This window comes from Manis pentadactyla, chromosome 9 (assembly GCF_030020395.1).
Source record: "Manis pentadactyla isolate mManPen7 chromosome 9, mManPen7.hap1, whole genome shotgun sequence".
In the NCBI taxonomy this organism is placed as follows: domain Eukaryota; kingdom Metazoa; phylum Chordata; class Mammalia; order Pholidota; family Manidae; genus Manis; species Manis pentadactyla.
Genome location: NC_080027.1, coordinates 48,812,926 through 48,836,493, shown reverse-complemented (window position 1 = coordinate 48,836,493; position 23,568 = coordinate 48,812,926). Strand labels below are relative to the sequence as shown.

General features: G+C 43.3%; 2 protein-coding genes across 10 annotated transcripts in view; both read left to right on the top strand.

The window, feature by feature from the left end:
• The window catches only part of TRIM66 (tripartite motif containing 66), a 38,356-nt gene extending 32,208 nt beyond the window's left edge, over positions 1-6,148 (top strand). For both annotated transcript variants that reach the window (XM_036930997.2, XM_036930998.2), the window contains exons 16-20: positions 26-152; positions 465-539; positions 908-1,060; positions 1,475-1,693; positions 2,432-6,148. In XM_036930997.2, coding sequence (XP_036786892.2) covers positions 26-152; positions 465-539; positions 908-1,060; positions 1,475-1,693; positions 2,432-2,491 — 634 coding nt within the window. In that variant the 3' untranslated portion in view covers positions 2,492-6,148. The remainder of the gene's footprint in view (positions 1-25; positions 153-464; positions 540-907; positions 1,061-1,474; positions 1,694-2,431) is intronic.
• Positions 6,149-21,196: 15,048 nt separating this feature from the next.
• STK33 (serine/threonine kinase 33) overlaps positions 21,197-23,568 on the top strand; it is a 184,331-nt gene continuing 181,959 nt past the window's right edge. For 4 of the 8 annotated variants that reach the window (XM_036930987.2, XM_057507332.1, XM_057507331.1 and 1 more), the window contains exon 1: positions 21,197-21,477. The gene's annotated coding sequence lies outside the window, so the exon portion shown is untranslated. Of the gene's footprint in view, positions 21,478-21,567; positions 21,709-23,568 lie in introns of those variants that run through there. The other 4 variants (XM_036930994.2, XM_036930992.2, XM_057507337.1 and 1 more) reach the window with 2 other exon arrangements.

Below are 23,568 nucleotides of genomic sequence, written 5' to 3'. Positions count from 1 at the left end.
CACTGGGCCTTGCCCACCTCTGCAGGGGAGACTGGGTGTGCACCTTGTGCCGCAGCCTGACTCAGCCCGAGATGGAGTACGACTGTGAGAATGCCCGCTACTGGCAGCCAGGTGTGCGGCCCCCCCAAGGCCTCAGCGTGCATGACCAGAAGGTAGGGGGTCTCAGGGAATGAGGTTCTGTGCCTGGGCCAGCCTGAAGGGGCTGAGGCCTTTCCAAGGGGATGAGAGGCCTTGCCAGGCACCTCTCTCTTGGGCCGTGCCTGACAGCTTGGCCCTTTGGGTGGGTGGGTGGTGCCATGGTATAACTTCTGCCAACTGTTTTCCTCTGAAGCTGCAGTGTGCCTTAGCATGGTGGCTCGTGTTCTCTGGGACAGAGTCAACCCTTCTAGAGCTAGCAGGGCCACCACCTCTAGTTGAGCTGGGGCCAGAACAAAGTATCTCTGTCACCAATTCTGATCCTACAGAAGTGTGAGAAGCTGGTGCTGTCCCTGTGCTGCAATAGCCTCAGCCTGCCCTTCCACGAGCCTGTCAGTCCACTGGTAAGGAAGACCTCACTGTTTCCACCTGCTGCTGTGCTTTCTGCTCAGAGGCCCAGGCCTGGGGGCAGACCATGGTGGTGCCCAGGGTGGGTTCAGAGCATGGCCACTGGAAGTACGATTAATTCATGGATGGATGGTCTAGGGAATCCAGGGCCCTCCTCCCCTCAACTATGGCGGCATCAGACCTGATTTGATAAGTGAAACGTTCCTCTGCTTTCCTTTCTCTCTTTTTTCTCCACTCTTCTCTTCTTGCTGCCTTTCTCTTTCTTACGTTCTTTCACTTCTATTCCAACTCATTCTCCATCTCTCTTTCCTCCTCATCTTTATCTCCTTTGTCTTCCTGCTTGCTCCCCCTGCTCTCCTCTGAGGCCCGGCATTACTACCAGATCATCAAGAGGCCCATGGACCTGTCTATCATCCGGAGGAAGCTGCAGAAGAAGGACCCAGCTCACTATACCACCCCAGAGGAGGTGGTGTCAGATGTCCGCCTCATGTTTTGGAACTGTGCTAAGTTCAACTATGTACGTCTCATCTCTTTTTCCTCCCCCTCATTTCCCAGTGGCCCCAGAGACTCTCACGGTGGGATTGGGGTCTCGGGTTTGGTCCTGAGCTGCCATGAGGACCTGGGAGCAGGCCTTCTGTGGCCTCCTTTAGTGACTGTTTAAAAGTACTCTTCTACACTTGGGCCTCAGTATGGACTCAGGAGCAAGATGAGGGCCATTAGGGACTAGCCAGCTGTGGGTAACTGTCAGGGTCACTTCTGTTTTAAGAACTGATATGAAACTGGTTGCCCTGAGTCCTGAGGAGAAAATGTCAAATTCCTGACATCCAGGAGACCTAGCCAGGCTTTTGTGCTCTGCAGAGCTCTTGAGAGACCTGGAAGAGATGGGCTGATGGAAATGGGCCAGACTATCACCGCTCCCCTCCCCTTTCAGCCTGACTCAGAGGTTGCAGAGGCTGGCCGCTGCCTGGAAGTGTTCTTTGAGGGCTGGTTGAAGGAGATCTATCCAGAGAAACAGTTTGCCCGGCCACGGCAGGAGGACTCGGACTCTGAGGAGGTGTCTAGTGAGAGTGGGTGTTCCACTCCCCAGGGCTTCCTGTGGCCCCCCTGTGTGCAGGAGGGCATTCAACCCAAGAGGCGGCGGCGGCATATGGTAAAGAGTTGGTGCCACCTGGCAGGCAGTGGGTGGGTGAGTGACTGGGCAGGCAGGGGACACCCAAGCAGCATGTACACAGCAGCCTAAAGTGAAGCTGCTCAGGTGACAGACACATGATGGTGGTGACAAGGAACCCTCACTTCCAACCCCTCAGCCTAAGAGGAAGGCAGAGCAGTGCAGGGCTCATCAACTCCAGTTCCCACTGGGCTGGAAGCTCAGAGGTGGATGTACCTGCCCAGGGTCACCCAGCAAATGAGCAGTAGGACCAGGGTGAGAAACCAGACTCCTCGCCCAGTGCTGGTTATTCTACACTGTGATGCCCATAAGAAAAGCACTTGGGCTCAGTGCTTGGTCTCAGCTTGGGTTTAGGAGAAAGGAAGGGATCTTTCAGCCCCTTGGTGTAGAGAAAGGAGGATAGGTGATGCTCTCAGCAAAGAGAGTTCCTCTGACCTTTTGTCCGGTCCTGCCCTGCAGACCAGGAACACCAATTCAGTGCTGTTTAATTCTGCTGTAATATGCTACCTGCCTGCTGTGTGCCAGGGTCTGAGCAGCCATCTCTAGTTATTCCTGGTACTTAGCACACAATGTGTAGTGGCTTCACTGAGTTTTGTGGCTGTATTCCTGGGGTAGAATAAGATACTTTGGCCCTGGGGAACCCCAGTCTGGACACTTAGCCTTTTCACTTTAATAAATCCTACATTAGGCCTTTTAATTCCAAGTATCTTTTTCTTTCAGGAGAATGAAAGAGCAAAAAGAATGTCGTTCCGCCTGACCAACAGCATCTCCCAGGTGTGAGAGCTGGAAGGAGACTGAGCACCGGCGTGGCTGGTGCCCCATCCTGTTGACCACTCCTCCCCACCTTTCAGCTCATTCTCTTCAGATTGTGGACGTGAGACAAGTCTTGTCAAGCTGTGTAGTGCTCTTCGCCATTTGCATCTTACAGCATTTATTTGGGAGCCATAAGTGCATCCACTACAGAGAAGATTTCACTAATAAACAGCAAAGGGAGAGGTGTTCCCTATACCAGAATAATCAGATGTGTAGGGTCCACTTGACAAGACCAAGCCTGGCAAGGCTCGGGAGGACCTCCATAAATTCTCTGTGTGAGGAAAGCAGACTTTTCTCACCTTTCAGTGTGCAGGGCTTCAGAGCAATGTATATATCTGAACTCCTCCAGGGCCCAGAAGTCGGTAAAGAAGGGAGAGAGGTTCTGACATATGGCAGACCTGTGATCCCTGGCCCAGCACAGCCAAAGACTGTCACTGTTTGCCTTTGCTTGCCCTGCGGGGACAGAGGCACCAGCCCTGGGCAGGGTAATGGAAGCTTCCAGAGGCCATAGGTCTCAGTTGGTGCCTATTCGGTTCTAACGGTTTTCAGGGTATTTGTTTCTCCTGCCCCCTTTCCTGATGTTGGCATAGGTGGCTGCTGTGAGAGTGCTCTGGATGGTGTGGCATTCTTGACAGGGCTGGGTGGCTGTGCAGAGATGGCTTACACTCTCAGGCTCAGAATTCACTTGCAGGCTTAGGAAGATGTCAGTGTCAGAGCCTGGCCTTTGTGCCACTTTGGATTAATAGCTCTTCTTTGGTGTCAGAACCTGCCTTCCTAGAAGTGATTGTCAGTGGCCACCCCTTCATTATCTCCATTCAGAGGTCTGCATCCTGAGTTCGTCATGGAAACACTGAGGCAGCTACCATCTGCTTCAGGGACAGAGTGTCCTGGGCAAGGAGAGTGGCCCACAACCAGCTCACTCTACTCAGCTCTCCTGCTCCTCCACCAGTCCTCCACCTCTCCACATTCACAGAGCCAAAGATGAGAAGTGAATCCTCTGGCTTGCCTGCTTCCAGGCTGTCCAGCCCAGAAAAAGCTGAGACTCTACTGGCAGCCCTTTTTGGCTGGAGGTTGGAGAAGGCCAGGGACTGACAGGAGCCAGACCTAAGCACTCACGGGGGAGTTTTTGTCTAGGGTGGAGGAGGAAAGGTGAGAGGTGAGAAGCCAGTGTTCTTCAGTGACCCTGAAGCGCCTTCAGGACTTGACTTCCGGAATGCAGGGAGAAGTGTCCTGGAAGCCACAGGAACAGGAGCTTCCGGCAAAATCTTGATGGGTTTTTTGGTCTGTGTAGGAAGTTTGGGTGGAGGAGGCACTGGCAGCTGCTGGGGGCCGGCCACCTCCCCAGCAAGGACTTGGTTGAGAAGGAAGCTATTGCTGGTGGTGTTGGGGGATCAGTGGGCCCGGCACTTCGGTGGCCTGTGCTGGAGACACAGATTCCCCTGGTCCTGCCATGGCCTGGCTAATTTCAAGGGAGTCTTAGGACATGGCTTTATGGTGGCTAAGAGATGAAGTTTAAGGGAGTTCTTGTTTATAGAGCCTTTGTTAATGGGAACATTTTGGTCAGAAAAAACATATCTTCTCTTACTGTGAGTTGATGGTACTGCTCATTTCCTTCTCCACCCAGGTTGAGAGATCATCTTCAAAGCAGATCATGCCCATTGACTTAACGTTCTTTCACCAGCACTTGCCAAGCTCTCCTAAGCAGATGGGCTTCCATAATCCTATTTTCTAGTTTGGGGTAACTAAGTCTTTAATACTGCAGCAGCCAGGCAATCTTTAGACCTTGCTCTCTGCTATTTGGGGCTCACATGACTTTCTGATTTGGGCTCTGACTACTACCCTTTCCATTTTTGAAACTTTTTCTTTGTTTCGTTTACTCAGCAAGGTTCCCTCTGAAATTACCTCACTAATTCCTGTTCTTGTTCATCTTTCCTTTGTGTGGCCCACATTCCCACCTTCCCTAAGTGAGCTTCATGGTGCTCTGTGTCGGGCAGCCAGGTGAAGGCTGTGACTGGCTCAAACCTGATTGAAATTCTTCCCCGGGACCAGTTGGAGACCACAAATATGAAGCAGAAACGCCTGGTTAAATGCTTGGCTTCCCTTCTATCAGTGAAACTCTCAGCTGGTGCAGCCTGCTGGGCCCAAGGACTGGCCTATTTGGCCAGGGGATCTTAGTAATGTGGTACGGAGTCACATGTTCCCTTCCCATCACAGAGACCCTGCATGCTGAGGGGCTCCCTTTAGGCACCTGAGCAGGGAGGAGTGGGAGGTAGCGTGTCCTTTCCCCCAAGGGTTCCAGGCCCTGGCCCACCACACTTTTCCTACACTGGTTACCCCACAGCACTGCCCTCTCCCTGTCTTTTCCTGTGTATACTTAGCACTGATGTTTTGAGTCATGGTTTTGTTTTGTTTTTGCATGCAGAAAATAGAACATGACTTCCTAGAAATTAAAAAGCTATTAACTGAGTGACTGACTTCAGTGGCTGTTTGCTAACATTTGAGCTGATCCTGCTTTTTACTTACTCTCATAATGGCCTCATTTTGAAGGTAGTCAAGTCCTTTGGCCCTCAACAAAGTCACGAAATGGAAATACAGAGTTCTGGATTCCTGCAATACAGAATGCAGTCCTAGAGTAGAAACTGGGCTTCTTGTGTGTGCTGAGAAACAGGAGAATGGAGTAGCATCGGTGGGTGAAAAGGGGATTTTCATGCAAAAATTGGTGCAAGATGAACTTGCAGAGCACTCTTCCAGAATATGTGTGGTTTGGCCCTTCCTGACTTTTAACAATTGCCAACTACAAACCCTCCCTACATACCCTCTTCATGAGAACCAGCCACCAGAACCTCTCTAGGCTCTGCTGCATGCAGGCCTGCCATCAACCCTGGCAGACTCTGGCTCCTTATACCCGTTTCTGGCAACAGGTCTTTGCCTTGCTCCTAAGACCTAGGCCCTTCCTTGTTTGTTCCTGGGGTCTGCTCTGCTCCCTCTCTCACCCCATGATGTCACCTCCATAGTCTTCTCTTCTGAACTCTTGGCTCCTCCTGGATCATCACCCCTGTGCTTCTCCTACTCACTGCCATTTAGTTAAATTGCCTGCTCCTTTAACCCTTTAACCCAAGCTCTCTCTGATCTCCCAGTCTTTCAGCCTTCTCCTGGACTTCTTCCTCTCTCCAGTCTGAACCCATGGCCCCACCATGCACTGATATTTTTATCAGCATCCTGAACTTTCTCATCCTCTCCAACTTGTGCTGAAACTGTCAACCATTCTCCATTTTCTGTACTGATCTGTTTTCTCTCCCTCTTCCTTGAGCTGCTAAGCATGAGTGGTTCATAGTTTACAGCCTCAGTTGGGCTCTCAGCATTGATTGGGTATCTTTGGCTTGTTATGACTCTGCTTTCTGTCCATGCCCTTCATCTTTGCTCTCAGCAAATGACTGACTTCATTGTCACTTTTTGAAGCGAGGCCCTAAAGCAAGAACTTCCTTGCCCACTGGCTCGTCTCCCCTCCCACCTCTCTGTGTCTGTACCCATCCTCAGCCCCTTCCCTCCATTTCCTATCTGGCACCTTATTTCTTGAATCTTGCTGTATGTCCTCCAAGACTGCTCTGTCACTTACCCCCCTGCTTCCATTCCTGGGGTCTTCAACCTCCCTCTCCATTGGTTCCCTTCACAGCCTGCAAACAAGCAAAGGCTTCCCCAAGATTAAAACAAAATTAGATTTCTTAGAATCTGTTGCCTCTTACATTTTTTTCATTAGCCAAGTTTCTTTAAAAAAGGATCTTTGTCATTGATTCTTTTATCACTTTCCACTCCTCTATAGTTTTATATAAAAGTTACCAGCTACCACTCAGTTGCCAAATCAAATTAATACCTTTCAGTCCTCAACTGTCTTGAACTCTGTACAGCATTTCACACTCTCTCCTACTTCCTCTTTGAAACACCCTCTTTTCACTTGGCTTTTATGGCCCACAGTCTCTGGATTATCCTCCTACCTCTGAGCCACACAGGCTGAGCCTTCCTTGAAATCCTGACAGGGACACGTGTATAGCTTTCTGTGGTCTCCTTGTCAGGAGTTAGGTAGGCAGGAGGGTGCACAGCCATGCTTGCTCCCTGCCTCTGTGTCTGCCTGTTTTCCCTGAGGCTCTTTCTTCTCCTGGACTGCCAAGCACATTTATGAGCAATGTTGGGTGGACAGCATTTTGGAGTCCTCCCCTCTGTCTCTCCCAGTGCAGTATGGAGACAGATTTTAGCCACATTTGCTAAGAGGCACCACGTAAATCAGCCCAAGAGTGTGGATTGGGTCTTACCAAGAAGAAGTTTGGTAAGTGGTATTATAAGCTGGTGGGCAGTTCCTTATCACAATCCTCCTACAGTCAGCCAGCCACAGTGGTAAGGAGCTTGGGATCTTGGATAAACATATCTCCATGTGGTTCAGTGCTGCTAGCCAGGAGGAGATTCCTGGCAGGGTTATTGTCTGTCACTGCCAACGTTCTGATGGGAAAACAGAAGAAGCTGGGATTCATCACCTCCGTGGGGCTCAGCTAGAGTCAGCCTGGCCTCCTCTTGCCAGGTCTTTCCTGTCTGTACTGATCATCACCACCTGCTTGCTTCAGTTGTTCCTAGAGCTGGAGGCAGATAGTGGTGGTTTTCTTGGAGGTAGGGAGGTATAGTAGAAGATACCTGATTTGAGATTAACACCTAAATTTTGGCTTTGCCAATTATGAGCTGTTGTGACCTTGGGTGTAGTTTCCCCATCTGTGAAGTTGGGTGGGAATGTTGAAAACAGTGGTCTTTCAGAGGCTTTCCAGCCTTAAAGATGGTAATGGTGATTCTAACTCTAAAACTCAGGCCACATGGGGAGCAAGAGAAAAGTGGTGGGACACAGTTGAGAAGTATTGGCCAAGGTAGGGCAAAGCCACTTACAGGTCAAACAGCTGCTTTGGGGAAAGTCTTCAGTAGCTGGTGCTGCTTTTTGAGCTATACAACCATTACTCAAGCTGTACCCCTTTTTTTGGATATCTAGGGTGAATTCTAGGGCTTTTCTAGAACTGGCTGTTGGATTCAAAGTGGTTGAGGGCATGAAGGAGGAATATTGTAAGGGGAAGTATCATTGATCTTAAAGGATCTACACATTCAAGAACAAATTAAAAAATAGCACTTTTCTGTACCAACAATTGTGTCCTGGAGTGTTTTGTTAGTGAAGATGGTTGAACTTACTCCATGGTCTTCTTGCTCCTGGACTCCAACACCATTAAGAACACAAGGTGAGGAAGAATAAGCTGGAAGGCCGCCTGTCCAGGGAAGAACTCAGCTCTCTGCCTCCTATTGCACGAAAGTAGCTTGTTCTTCAAAATTCACACAAGCCTGAGGTGGGGTTAGGGCAAAAGCATCTTATGAATGCCCTCCACTTCCAGGGGCTTAAATACCTCAAGAATATTCTTCATATAGTGACATTCCCAGTCACCTAGCCTCAGTTCTCCTCTCTGCCCACTCTTCACCAGTGGTTACTAGCCATTTAGGAGGTCAAGGACATTGTAATGAATATTTGTCATTCATCTTGACTGTGTAGAGTCTGAACCCCTTTCCTATTTGGGGGGAATGTCCCACCTCAGGGGTCTTGGGAGGAAGAGCTCATTGCTCACTGCAGGAGCTAAATATATTAAAATCTTGATTTCCCAGCATCCCTTGCAGCCAGGGTACACATCTAGTGGTAGTAATTAAACAAAAAGGAAAGCAGGGACCACAGGGACTTCTCTGGTGTTTGTGTCGGTTGCAGCAAAGTGGGGTTTCCAAGGCAGCTATGGAAGCAGAACAAATGGAAGCCCCTGGTGCTTTCTGGCAGCAAGAGTTTCTTTAACAGACCAACTAGGTTAATTCTCTAGCCTTCTTAACAATCCTGTGAACTGCCTAAAAAAAATGTTAGTAAATTAATTTCCTCTTAAATTAGCCAGAATTGGTTTATTTTGCTTGCAACTAAAACAAGCAATTTAATTTAAAACCCATATCCTGGTAGTTGTATATACCACTGCCTCTCATGATTAGTTGGCTAGAATTTATTCATAAGACAATATCCAGCTGTAGAGGAGGCTGGGAAGGTAAGGACTTGGGCTATTACTATAACTAAGGAGAAAATGGATACTGGCAATAATCAGTCTCATTTCCTATAGCCTATTGGACAGCTCCACTTGGGTGTCAGGAAAGCTAAGACATTTTGTCTCAAGGATGAATGATCACTTTTAAGGCTTAACATGAGATTTAGAAATCTTCTCTAATCCCCACCCCTTCCCAGACTGGCCCAGGAACTGAAGCCTGCTCTGAGCTTTCTGTTCTGTCTTCATTAATTTTCTTAGTACTATCCTTCATAGTTCTCAGGGACAACAGCCTGTCTACTCCCTACTACTCAGATTCAATGGCAAGTTGCTAGAGCAAGCCCACTCCCCAGAGCCGGATCTGCCTGCACATGTGGCCTATGGACTTTTTTTTATCCCCTAGACAGTATAGGCAGACTTTCCAGGGCCTGATAAAAATAAGTCTAAATAAACAATACAATTGGGTGGGAAAAATGGAAGTTCCTATGGCCAGGATCCTCACCTGACCCTAAACTACTTGGTGATGTAATTGGCCTACTGCTAGGCTAATGATTCCACACCCATTGTCAATGAGCTGTTAGTGATTGAGTCACTGTATAAAGAGCAGAAATGAGGTGGACCAGGGACCTGCAGACATTCTAGTGCTGGACCTACCATGGTGAGAACAAAGCCGGGTATAAATCCTTTTACCTGAAGAATGTTCTTTTGTCATTTCTTGCACTCACTGAATCCATAGTGAACCTGCCAGGGCTGATATCCTCAGGCAGGACAATTGGCAAAACCTAAATAAATATCTAGTTAGGTGTCTATAAACTTATGTTACATCCACTAATTGTTAAATTTATAACAATTTCATTAAAAAACCAATTCATAGGTTAGAGCTTTTTATGTCATAAAAATTCTATATACATGAGATGCTTGTTAAGAAACCTGAGAAATTTTAAATGAAGTGAATTACTCCTAGCCAAGTAATGTAAAAAGCAAAATTATATAAACAATCTAGATTTATTGTAGGTTGTAGGTATATTTTACTTTTTGATGAGTGTGCAGGTCCTAAAATAAGAATGCCTGGACTTTGTATGACAAATGGTAATCACACTTATTGTGGTGAGCACTTCATAATGTATATAATTTTTGAATCATTATATTGCATACCTGAAACTGATATAATGTATACTAAAAAAAGACAAGAAGAATGCCTGGTCTCTGGGAAGAGCCCTCATCTGTGGGCCCTGGAGCTATGGGGGTGAGGACCTTATCCTACAGACATAACCCCTGAAGGCCTTGCACAGGAATATGGTTTGGGAACTGAGGGTGTAACCAGTCCCTTGAGGCTGCTTCCTACTGTGGCAGAGACTGCTGATGGTTTCCAGTATCCATTTTCTCCTCAATTTTAGTAGTAACCCCCTTCGCTACCTTCCTGGTCTCTGCTACAGCTGGATGTTGTCTTATGAATAAGTTCTAGCCACTGTTATGAGAAACAGTGGTGTATACAACTTCCAGGATATAGGTTTTAAATTAAATTGCTCATCTTCCAAATCCTCTCTCTTTACCCTTTCTCCAGACAGGAACTCAGATAAGCTACTAGTCATCTACTTCACTCCTTAAGGTGAAGGTGACATCCTAGTAAATGGTGAAACCAGAATAGAAAGTGCCTAGGTTCTTTGACATTCTCATGAGCAGAGCCATCTACCTACCGTGAACTGCTTGCTTACCTCTTGGACTTTTACCTGAGAAAGAAATGCTATTTTTTTAAGCTCCTTTATTTGGGGCCTTTTTTGTTGTTACAGCAGCTGAGCCTATACTCTAATATACAAAAAAACAGACCTTTATTCACCCACTGGGCTGAGAGGATATTCCTAAGCTTCCTGAAAGTTTACTCCTGGCCTCTGGCTCTTCAGACTCAGCATTCATAGAGAAAATAAGGATTTCTCCATGGTTGGAAACACGAACACCACAGACTCAGCCCTGCTCCAGCATTAGGACTAAGGCCTGGTACTGGAGGAAGCTGCTGTCCTCATCTAAGGCTCCTCCCACCATTGTTCCAGCGAGTTTCAGGTGTGGAGTGGCCCACTGACAATGTCACTTCATGACCAAAGCTGTGCCAGGGCAGTGCCTCTGTGACTTTTTAAATTTGTTTATTACCTTAATGGAGCATTCATCCTCTCTTTCCTATATGAAATGTATCTCTGTGTAACCAAATAGTTGATGAGGAGAAGTGTCTCTTTCAGAAGGTTCCAGCTAATAATTGAAGGGTTGACAGATTGGGATATCACCATTTTGCAACCCTGATGAATTAAGGGATCTAGGCAGTGGCCATCCATGGCTACCCATATTACTGAGAGACCTCCAGACATTACATGTCTCCTGATTAAAGAAGACATCACCTCTGAAGTGTTTCCAAACAAGTAGAATCTAATCAAGCCTCTAGATCTAAGCAACAGCTTACAGCTGTAGCTTCACAGGAAATGCAAAGGATAAAGGAATACCTTAAATGGTATCACAAAGATACAATCGGCAAAATCCAAACTATGAGAACTCTTAGGACAAGTGACCTAGTTTCATCGACAAATATATTGCAAGAGGGAAAAAGTTGAAATGGAGAAGAAACCTGTAGATTCAAGTGACTTAAAGAGCATGTAAACCATTTGCAAAGTGGAACTTACCTGCATCTTAGCCATCCTAACAAAATATCGTGAGACAATTGGGAAAAGCTGAACATGAACAGGATATTTTATGATATTAAGAATGAAGTATTTTTTATGTTTTCTTTAGATCTGATCAAGATCTATGACAATAATAGAAACAACAAAAAGCCTATAGAAGATGGTTAAATAATTGATAGAATATAATTTTATATGGCATGTAAAGAATCCATAAGGCATACTTCAAGTGAAACAAAGACTCTCAAAGTCTTAATTGACCTAGGAATCCAACAGAGTATGAGATCCTTAAAGGAAGAAGAAACTTCCAGGGTTGTTCTGACTCCAGAAAGCTTTCAAGTATTTCAGAAAGTGGAGATGTCAGTTTAAATAATTATCAAAAGAGGAATAAATTATTGAGCAAAGCAAGCAGATTACAGATTAGATCACATTTTATATTATAGAACATAACCTCTCTCTCTGAAGCACAGGACTCTTAAAAGATGTTATGGTATGAATAACATCTCCAAGGCCCACAGAACAATCCTGCTGTTTTCTGTTATGGTAAATTTTCATTCAGTCTCCACACTGGACAGGTGGGTAAGATTGTCTAGATTTTAATGTTCTTTGGACTGGGCTGATTTTCACTAACAGTTGGAATGGCCTAAATTTTCAAGACCAAGCACTGAAATTCTATCAGTTAACTTTAAGACAAAATTTCCTGCCTAAGCTTTTAATGTATAATTAGAAAAGAAAAGAACAACTAATAGACTATCTGGTCCTTGATTGGATACTAGATCAAAAAACGATATGGTCTGATAGCTTATATTAATATTACATTTCCTATAATAATTTGAACTGTGGTTATAGAGGAGAATGGCTTTGTTGTTAGGTGATACATGCTAAAGTATTTAGGGATGAAGGGTCATAATGCTTGTGACTAACTCTCAAGGGTTCAGAAAAACCCTATATTATTAGAAGTAAAGCATATTTGGCAAAAAGTTAACAACTGGTAAATCTAGATGAAAGGTATATGGGTGTTTATTGCACTGTTCTTTGGGGGGAAAGGAAAAATACTTTTAACAGATGGGATATGAGGCCTGCCTGCAGTGTTTCCACCTACAATGACAACATGGAAAACCTAAGATGATGCTAAATTTAAAAAAGCAGAACACAGAATTAGAGGTAAAATAAAAGAAAAAAGTATACAAATATAAATATATTAAGATGTTGACAGTAGTAATATATTGAAGTGGTAACATTACAGGTAATTTTTCTGCCTTTTCTCCAAACTTTGTGTTAAAAAGTTACACTACTTTTATACAAATACCCAACTTCCCATTTTACTGGGCACTCTGAAGTCTTGAGAAGGAGATGAACTTGTCCAAGGTGCCTCATGAGTTAGTGGCAATGTCAGAACTAGAACTTAAAAGGCCTTGTGACTCAGGTCTCAATGGGCGTCTCTTTCAAAATGTCTCAGCTCCTGGGCACCAAACAAGTAGCAGGAATGTGAAGGGGTCCCCAGTTCATTGTCCTTGTTGCAGTGTGCAGGAAGTCTCAAGGGTGGCGCCAGAAGCACTCATTTAACTCTACCGAAAGTCTGGAAAGCGTAGGAAGGGCTAACGCCAGGGAGACATTTGAATGAGGAGGAGGATATTTGTAGTCTTAAATTGTCTCTCTTCTGAGTTGTGAGGGAGAAAAAAATATGCAGTAACTATACAGTGGAGAAATCAGACAACACCTTGACTGCGTGATCAAAAAAAACATCACCAATGAGGGACTAATTGTGTGTCCAGAAGTGATACACGGAGGACGTAACAGCATTTACACAGTATTGGGCCAGGAATGCATAACCTCAATCTAATCACGGAGAAACATCAGACAAACCAAAATAAGAGGTATATCAAAGTCAGAGGACAGGGGATTTGAATTTTTAAAAATATCCATGTCACTAATGACAAAGAAAAGCTATGAATATGTCCCAGATTAAAAGAGGCTAAAGAGACATGACAACTGAATCCAACACCTGAGAGCAGGCTGGGTCCTGTAGTGGGGGAGGGGGAGTGGAAATGCTGTAAAGGACATTATTGGGTCACTGACAAAATTGGAGTATGAATAATAGATTACATTACTGTATCATTGTTAAATATTACTCTAGTTGATAACTGTGCTATGGCTATACAACAGAATATCCTTAGTTGGGGGCAATATGCACTGGAGTATTTAGGAGTAAAAGGCTGTAGCATATGTGATTTACCCTCAAATGAAGCAGATAAAAACTGTGTGTGTATAATTTACGTTTTCATTTGATATATTCATATATTCAAATTAGAAAAATACATATACAAAGCTATGTGTATATATAGATATAACAGTGAATGGGGTAAAATGTTAGGTGATTCTGGATAAAGGATATATAATATTCTTTTTACTATTTTTTTGCGACTTTTCTGGACATTTGAAATTATTTTCAAATAAAAACTTAAGAACTAAAAACAAAGGGTGGTGCTCCAGGCACCTCCTCTGCACACCCCTCTTCCTGTTGTGCAACAGTTTAGAGCTGGTGTGTCCTAACTTACTTGTGCCTGTCTTCTGCTGTCTTCTCTGCTTCAATCATTTCTCTTTGGAAAAGACTGTATTTGGCTTCCGCCTCAGAGGCTGAGGCCTAAGCTGGGGGGTGGGTGGAACTGCTATTGTCCTTGGCTGGCAAATGTTGCTGAAGCCTCCATAAGGGGATGTGGAAAGGCGGTGGAGGGCTGGAGTATAGTCTCCACACCCACTCTGGCCTCTGGGGCCTGAGGGTATCTTTGAGGTCAGCTTGTTGCAGGGAGGCTCCTGGTATTTCAGGACCTCAGCTGGACTCGGTGTAGCAAGAGCCTTGGTAGTAGCGGGACAGGGAGGGCTTAGCTAGCCTTTCTGTCTGCCTACAGTTTCCTGGAAATGACACAGTCCTTCTCTCCTGAGTCTGGCAGGATGGACACTCCTGACTTTTTAGCAGTCCTTCCAATCTTCCAATGATTTACTTTGCATTAAATCAGCAAAACTGGGTGTCAGGTGATGAGAACATTTGCCTTAGATCTGCCCCTGCACTTGTTCCTAGGATGACTTGTGGTGGTGCTTCAAGGGAAGCCAAGGGGCTCCACACCCTTCACATATGAGTAAAAGGGACTTTGACCCTCCCCACAAGCTGGGGCCTGGCTGGGCCTGCTCCTCATCCAGCCCTTCTCATAGGAAAGGGAGGTCGATCTTGCAGTCAACTGGGGAAAAATGAGGAGGGTCTGGACTAAGGCTCCAGTTACCTTTACTCAACTTGCTAGCCAAGCAGAAAGAGATTATTGCCTCTTATCTGAGTTCGTTAAGTAAAGTTCTGGACTGTGAAATTCCTTAGACTTAGCCGAAAAGTCTATGAGTTTGGATGAGCCAATCAAACTTCCAAATAAATGGTGTTTTTATCACTAAACCTCCACAAGACTGATTATTAGCTTTAGTTACTTTTTCAGCCAACTTGGCAGTGGGGAACCTTGAAGACTGAGGTAAGGGCTGCCTTGCACTCATAGCAGTCCCAAGTAAGAGAGGCAGTGACACCCGGTGGTTAGGAGCACAGACTGGACCAGAACAGCCTGGATGGGATTCATATGTACTAGCTGTGTGGTCATGGACAAGCCACTCCAGCACACTGTACTTCTGTTTCTTTGTTTGTAAAGTGGGGATAATGATAGCACCTACCTCATGGAGTTGTTATGAGGATCAAATAAGTTAAAATTCATTTGGGACAGTGCCTGGCACAGAGTTGATGATGGTAGGTGAGTTACTATTACCTGTATTTTATGAAAACTAAGAAGCAAAGATGCTGGCACTTTCTTGGTTATTCAGGAAGGTGTGACAGAAGTTTTATACAATATATTCGGACTACCATCTGGAATAATAATATGTAATCAATTATAAGAAAGAACCCAATTTTAATTTCAAAGAGTTTAAAAAGTGAAAAGTGTGGTTTTAGAATCCATGAATTATAAAACATTGTTTTTACTTTGTTTTTAATTGAGATATAATTCATATACCATAAAACTCATCATTTTAAAGTACAATGCAGTGGGTTTTAGTATATTCACAAAGTTGTGCAACCATTACCACTGTCTAATTTTAGAACATTTTTGTCACCCTAAAAAGAACCCCATACCTGTTAGCAGTGACAGTTCCAGACAACCGCTAATCTACTTTTCTTACAGATAGATTTGTCTATTCTGGACACGTCATGTAAATTGAAAAGTACATTTTATGGACTTTTGCATCTGGTTTCTTTCATTAACCATGTTTTCAAAATCCATCCATGTTGTGCCATATATCAGTATTTCATTCCTTTTTATGAAATGTCCAGTTGTGTGGACATACCATTTTTTGTTTATCTGCTCATCATTTGATGGCCATCTGGATTCTCTTTTTGGCTATTATGAATAATACTGCCATGAACATTCATGAATAAGTTTTTAGTGTGGACATATTTTCAATTCTCTTGGTTTTACTTAGGAGCAGTCATATGATAACTCTATGTTAAATCATTTGATGAAATGCCAGATGACTTTCCAAACTCACTGTACCATTGTATATTTCCACCAGCAATGTGTGAAGGTTCCAGTTTTTCCACATCATCACCAGCATTTGTTACTATGACATTTCTATTATAGTCATCCTAGTAGGTGTGAAGTAGTACCACATTATGGTTTAGACTTATATTCCCTGATGACAAACGATGTCAAGCATCTTTCAAGTTCTTACTAGCCATTTGTATATCTTCTTTGGAAAATGTCAATTCAAATTCTTTGTCCATTTTTGCATTGGGTTATTTGTCTTTTTACAGTTGAGTTGTAAGAGTTTTGAACATATTTTAGCTTCTAAATGCTTATCAGATTTAAGACTTGCAAATATTTTCTCACAGTTTGTGAGTTGTCTTCATTTTCTTGATAGTGTCTTTGGAAGCACAAACATTGTAATTTTGATGAAGTACAATTTATCTATTTTTTCTTTGGTTCATTTTGCTGTAGATGTCATATCTAAGGAACCATTGCCCAATTCAGTCATGAAGATTTATAACCATATTTTTTATGAGTTTTATAGTTTTAGCTCTTACATTTAGGTCTTTGATCCATTTTGAGTTAACTTTTGTATTTGATTTGAGGTACAGATCCAATTCCCTTCCTTGTATGTTGATATCCAGTTTCCCCAGCATCATTTGTTGAAAAGACTATTGTTTCTCCCATTGAATTGTCATGGCACCCTTACCAATTGGTCAATAATGCATGGGTTTATTTCTCAATTCTATTCCATGTTCTATATGTCTATCCTTATGCCAGTCTGACAGTCTAATTATTGTAGCTTTGTAGTAAATTTTGAAATCAGGGAGTGTTAGTCCTCCAACTTAATTCTTTTTTAGATTGTTTTTCCTGCTCTGGGTTTCTTGGGTTTCCATATAAATTCTAGGATCATATTGTCAATTTATGCAAATGAAGCAGCTGAAATTTTGTAAGGATTGCATTGACTATAGATCAATTTGGGGAATATTGTCATTTTAACAATATCAAGTCTTTCAATCCATGAAACATTAATTTTGGTGTGTACTAACCTCACTTCTAATTTGTTTTATCTGACAAGGCTGGGTCAGATATACACAGATCAGACAAACCGAGTTAATTGTCAAATGTTTATTTCATTTTGAGCTATGGGGTTAAAGTACAGTTTTACTTCTGTCAATGTAGAGAAAAAGAAAAGTGGGGAGACTTGAATAAACCGGTAGAGCCTACAGTAATCAGAGACAGATCTTATTAGGAAAAAGTTACATTTTGCATTATATCACTTTTCAAAGCCATGTTCCCATTTAAGAAATCTTAATGTAATACATAACAATCTAAACACCTCTGAATTTATCTTATAAAACTAAGAAGTTATAATTGTTTTTGTAATGTAGAGTCTCTTAAAAATCTTTTGAATAACAAAGATAAATTTTAATTAATGCATAAATTAACTGCTTCTTTACTTAAGAAAACTAAAGTCCATCCCTTTCCCTTCAAATTTTGATATTTTTACCAAGAGAAGAGGGTCAAAAAAACTTGGAACAAACTATACTAATTGCTTCTATGATTTGTTATATTGACAAACTTCAATTCTGATCTCTCCTCTTTAAATGTCAGGTAACTTGATATTACATTGTGAAATGATGTTCTCATAGAGGGTTTAAGTAAATAATGTAGCACTTGTTGCCAGTAGTAACATTAATAATTACAAGAATGTAATGAGAGCAGATTGTTGTGTAGTCATGACCCCTCCAATAGATTGTTTCCTGGGCAGTATCAAGAGCTTGTCATGCTGGTGGTCATGGTGTTGCAATTCATTATTTCACTGAGAGTTGATGACTTCAGCTGTGGTAACTAGTCGTAATATTTAACGTAGCTGCCTTAAGCCACTTGAAAAGTTCAAAAAATCTTTTGCCTAAGGCATTAACTTCAAGGGTTCCCCAAGAAAACCCAGTGCCTCTATATACATATTTTAGGGAGTTGTGTTTTATTGCCTGTGTAGTTTCTTTGATTCCTCTCTACAAATGTTTGTGACATTTGCACATTAGAAATACTTGTCTGTTTGTCAGTGTACTTACCTATTTATCTATCCATCTATACTTCACCATGTTCTACAAAGTCTTCCTTCTTCTCTTCTTTCTTTCCTTCCTTCTTTCATTTACTAAGGGCATGATTTTTATTAAATAGCTACTAAGTGTCAGGTGCTGTGCCAGGCACTGGAAGCAAGCACAAAATAAGAAGAGTCTGGGTCCCTATTAGCTTGAAGCTTAATATCTGGTGAGGGAAGAAAGAAAATAAACAAGATTGTTTCTGATGGTGTGAAGTGCTCTAAAACAACAAAGTTAGGTAATGTGATAGATGGCCTGGTGGGACTATTTTAGGTATGGGGTTCTGTGGAGGCTTCTCTGACGAGGTGACAAGTGAGCTGAGATCTGAATAATGAAAAAGAACCAGCCTTGTGGAGGTATGGGGCAGAGCTTCATAGGTAGAGGAAATAAGAAGTGCAAAATATTTGAAGCAACTTAAATACAGTGAACACAATGAAAAAATAGAAAAAGATAAAAGCAGAAATGAGGGAAGATGGAAGAGAGAGAATAGGAGAATGCTGTAATGCTGGTATGTAAGCCATAAATTTTGACAGTTATTACAGCTGAGCTGCAAATTTGGTTCCTATCTTCCTGGAAGCAAAGGTGAAAAGGGAAATGTGATCAATGTCATGGCTTGCTTTTTCATAATGAAAAGAGGTGGAAAAGATTTTTTTTCTGACATTCAGGATTGAAATTCATTTCTTGCATGGAGCTTCCTATAAGGGCCAAAAAAAGATTGTATGAGTCACTAAATGTATGGTAATTTGGTACAACAGCTCGATAAACCAATTAGATTCACTTTAGTTGCAATAACAGAAACTCAGCCTCACAAACTAGCTTAAGCAAAAGAGGGCACTTTATTGTAAAGATTGAAATATTACCTGGAATTCAAAGACAAGAAAGCAGCTCATTTCAAGAAGTACTATGGGATAGAAAGCTGTCAGAACTTTCTTGGTCTCTTTTCTCTTTGTGGATCTTTTTCATCCTTCCTGTTCTTTTCACATTTTTCTTGCATCTTGGTTTTCTGCATTTCTCCAGTCCACATGGTGGAAAAATCATGTCTGTAGATTTTCTGTGTTACCATGTTGTTTCTAAGTTAGCTACCTAGAGAAAAACTGAAATTGCTCAGTCCTAACTCTAAATTCCTGGGAGAGGGATGTGATTGGCTTGGCTTGAGCCAGATACCTTCTATTGGAACAATCATTTGTAGCCAGGTGGCCTAGTTACCTTGTTTGAGGATCAAGGGCTCTGTTTCCAGAAAAAGACATTTGGCCATGCTGCTGTTTTTAAAATGCAACTTACTTGTCTAGGAGTCAAGAAACCATTTAGTGGGTAGACATCAGCATTTAAGAGATTTTTAAAAAGAGATAAAAAGTATCAGGGTGTGATATAAAGCATGTGTATAGATAATATTTTATAAAGCTTATTTCAGTTATTAAGTGTAAGATTCATGTGCATTGGGATTATGTAAAACATAATTTATGTGGATTATGGTCCAAAAAGTTTGAAAAACCCTGGGATGGACAATCTGGTAGGATTCTGCTATGGAGATGTACTAAACACCATTCTTAAAATAATCCTTCTAGTAAATGCAGAGGTGTCATGAGTATTTTTTTTTAAACAGCACTCAATATAAGCAAATAACATAAGGGTAAAGCATGACTTTGTATAGGTAATTTTGCAAGGATGAAGAAAGTGGTACAAATACACAGCTTTTTGATGTCTGACTTAATTCAGGATAAAACATGGTTCCCAGCCTGGCTTGGCATCAGACTCACTTGAAGACCTTTTAAAAATGGTTTCATGGGATCTATCAATGAAAGTATAAACTATGAATCTGTGGTTAAACACAAAAGAAAGAAACAAACAGAACTCACCTGATATGCAGTCAGGTTTGAGACTCACTGACCCAGAGACTAAAGGAGGGATCATCTCCTTTCAAACAATTCTCAGTAACTACACTTTCTCTCAACCAGGATTTTCATAGGCATTAGTAATTGGACAGTTATTTCTTGGTAAGGATCTGGAGTGTAAGGCTTTACAGCTGTTGACTAAAGGCAGATCCATACACTTCATAGTTCAGTGAAGCAGATGGTAAAGTTTATCTCCTTTTGTTGGACATTGTGGCATTAAAACTCATGCTTGGATGGGAGCAGGGTTGGGGTGCAGGGTCAGAGAGAAAATTCTTGCAGGCTCTTTCAGACTCTCCTTAGACAGTAATTCTGTATTTCACCAGAACAAAGGTCAGCCAAGACCCAAAAAGTTTACAGTACACGGCATGGATGGAATTGTTTGTGCTTGGAAAATTTGCAAAACTAAAGTAGTCAGAACCTAACATGGCCATTTTGAGTTTTCGGATGAACCCTGACAAGATGAACTAGTTGCCAGATACACACCTACCTCTAAGCAATAAAATTAATCGACCTGCTGTACCAAGTTATTGGGTATTAAGTGAATTTTAGAGATATCTGCCTGAAATAATTAGCCTAGTATTAGGAGACTTGAATTTCTTCCTCATAGTCGCTAGAAACCAGGACCCACCTAAACAGAAGCCATTCCTAGTTCAAGTCAAGAAATACATTAGCATACAGCTGGAGCCCATATGTGTAGCCTCTGTTGTTGCAGAGGGCTTGCATTTACATGGTTACACAGAGGGTTGTGGCTAAAAGATATTTCTGGGAACTGTCATGTGGCCAGTCAGGCGTCTTCTTGGCCCCTCTGTGGGGACAAACACCCTCACCACAGGCCTGCCCCCAGCACTGATAAGACGGTTCATTTTGTCGTTTTAGGCCGGCTCTGTACCCACGGCAGTGCAAAGCTTGCAGCCCCAGCTCCCACTGGCTGGACGACGAGACTTCGGGCCCCGAGTGAGAATACTGGTCTGGCCATCACCTCAGTACCATGCTATCACTGTTAGGACGTTTTAATGTCATGGATCATGTGGCGGCTTCTCTGTCCCCGAGACAGGAGTCTCAGGTCCGTCTCTAGGAGAATCTGCTAGCGGGGACGCCACGGAGTGCACCGGGATACGCGGGCACCCCTGTGCTGCCGGCGCCTCCTCGCCAGCCCCGCCGCGGGGAGAAGAGGCTTCGTTTCAGCGATGCACTTTGTCCCCGCGCGGCCCCCGTCCACTCCCTACGGCCGCTCCGCCGGCGGCGAAGTTTTCCCAGGGGCAGAATTCCGGGCTTGGCAAACAACAGCAGCAAGGGGCCCGCCTGTCAGGGGCCTGCCTGCCCGCCGGCCCGCGGTGAGTGGCCTCTGGCGGCGCCGAGCAGAGCGGGCCCCACGGGAAGGGGCGGGAGCGGCCCCGACCGTTGCTATGGCAACGCGCCGGCAAACGGGCCTCAGGGCCTCCCCTTGCGGGGTTGGCGGCGCCCAGCCGCGGAGGGAGCGGGTCGAGGCCGCAGACCCTTCCAGTTGTCTACTGGGGTCGAGCCGTTGGCACCCCATTTCCCCTGCGTCTGGTATTGGGTGGTCCCGGGCCGCCCTGGTACATCTCCGCTTCTCGCCGCCACCCCTTCCTGGCAACTGAACCCTTTTTAAAGTTTAAAGCCAACTTGCTGTAGGGTAAGTGTGGTTTAGGAAAAGTAACAACCTTAAACGTATAAAGTTGTGTTTTTTTTTTTTTAACACCCCTTTCTCTTTTTTTAGTCTCCTAAGAGCCTGGCACACAGTAGGACCTCATTATATGGTAGCTATTTCTTACAGCACTTGGAATAGTCCCTTGCACACAGTGGAGGAGACTAGAAGAGGAGTTAGTATGGCATAAGAGCAGCCCCTTAGTGGCTGTGTGGACAGGTAATTTAAGCACGCTGCCTCCGTGTCCCCAAATGTAAATGCAGATTATAATTTCTCACAAAGTAGTGGCTTGAAGGAGCCTGTATGTGAAGTTGCTTTGTGAACAGTAAATGTAAAGTACTTGGGAGTTAGTTGTAAGCATTATGTGCATGTTATAAATGATTTGATTCTACTTGTCCCGCATCACCAGCTTAGGGACCCTCTCTTCTGTCTGACCACCGAACAATCGCGGTATCCAACCAGGAAATGGGATGGTCATGTATTGGAGGAGGGCTCTGTGTGTGGAGAGAAACATCAACATTCCTTATTTTATACAGTCTTCCAGGCCTAAGGCTTCAAATTACAAACAACATACAGATGTTTCATATTTAAATTTCTAGCCCATGTGAATGTGTAGTGTTTATATCTCAGTGAATCATAGCATCATTCATCTAGTTTGCCAGCCAGAAATCTTGGACTCATCCATAACACCTGACACCCCCTCCCTCCATATCCAAATAATCATCAAGTTCTGTTCATTTTATCTTCAAACAAGTCTCAAATCCATCCATTTATTTCTGTCCCTACCACTGTCACCCTAGACAAGCTACCATCTCTTGCCCAGTCCTCTGTAGTAGCCTCCTACTACAGGTAAGGTCTAAAGGTATTCGCCTTATTCTTTTATTATTCCCATCTGTCCTTTGCACGGTAGCAGGAGTTACCTCTTTAAAATTAAAATTTGATTATGATACCAGTCTTCTCCCCTACCTCTCTGCTTAAAATCTGGCATGACTTCTCATTGCTCGTTGGTTAAAAATGTAACTTCAGTGTGGCCTATAATTGGGTGACTACATACTTTATCATCCAGACTGAAACAGTTTTGAGAGTAAAGGACAATGATATTATTTACACTGGGACTGTCCCCTAGGCAAACTAGGGCAAATGGTTACTGTATAAGGCCCTGTGGCATTTTCCTCTTCTTCAGCCTTATCTTACACTAGGTTCCCTGGTTCTCTGTGTTCCAGTTACATTGGTTCTTTGAGTCCTTTGTCACCATTTTCCCTCCTACTACAGAGCCTTTGCACATGCTCTTGTCTCTGCCAGAAAGGCTCTTCCCTCTTCTCTTTAGTTAACTCTTGCTCATCCTTCTCATCTTAGATCAATTGTTTCCTCAGGAAAACTCCCTCTGACCACTCCGTCTAGGACAAACCCTCTTGGGGTCTAGACTCTTCTGACACCAATAATCTCCCCTTAGGAGCAGCTGTCACAACTGCAGTTTTATTTGTCTGTGTGTCTGGCACATACAATCTAGTTAATAAGTACTTGAATGTTTGAATTATAAGCATTTTCCCATGTCTTTACATAGTCTCTGAAAATATTACATAGTATTTAAGAGCACAGACTCCTGAGTTAGATGCCTAGATTTGAATTTCAGCTCTGCCACAATTCCTTATCTAAGACCTGAGGGGCTACTTGTATTTTAAAATTTAGAGTTTTTCAGATTATAGAAAGATAACATGGTGTATATAGTGTATCATTTCTAGTGGGGTCTGGGGCAGCACCCTATATCAAACACATTAATTTTTCTTCAGTAAGATGACTTCACTCCATGTGGGATAAATAAAGACTATATATAGTTTCACATCAGTTCAGGTCAGGTTTTGCCAACAAATAAGTTTGCTACAAATTCCTGAGAACACTTGGTTTTCAGAGCTTTTTGGACTTTAGAATTTCAGATAAAGTGCATGGGAGTCTGTCCCAGTATATCTTTGAGCCAATCACTTAGCTTCTTGGTGTCTCAGATTCCTCAACTGTAAAGTGGAAATGATACTAGCACCTACCTAACTCACAGGTACCATTCTTATTGTTGTTAGGAGTAAT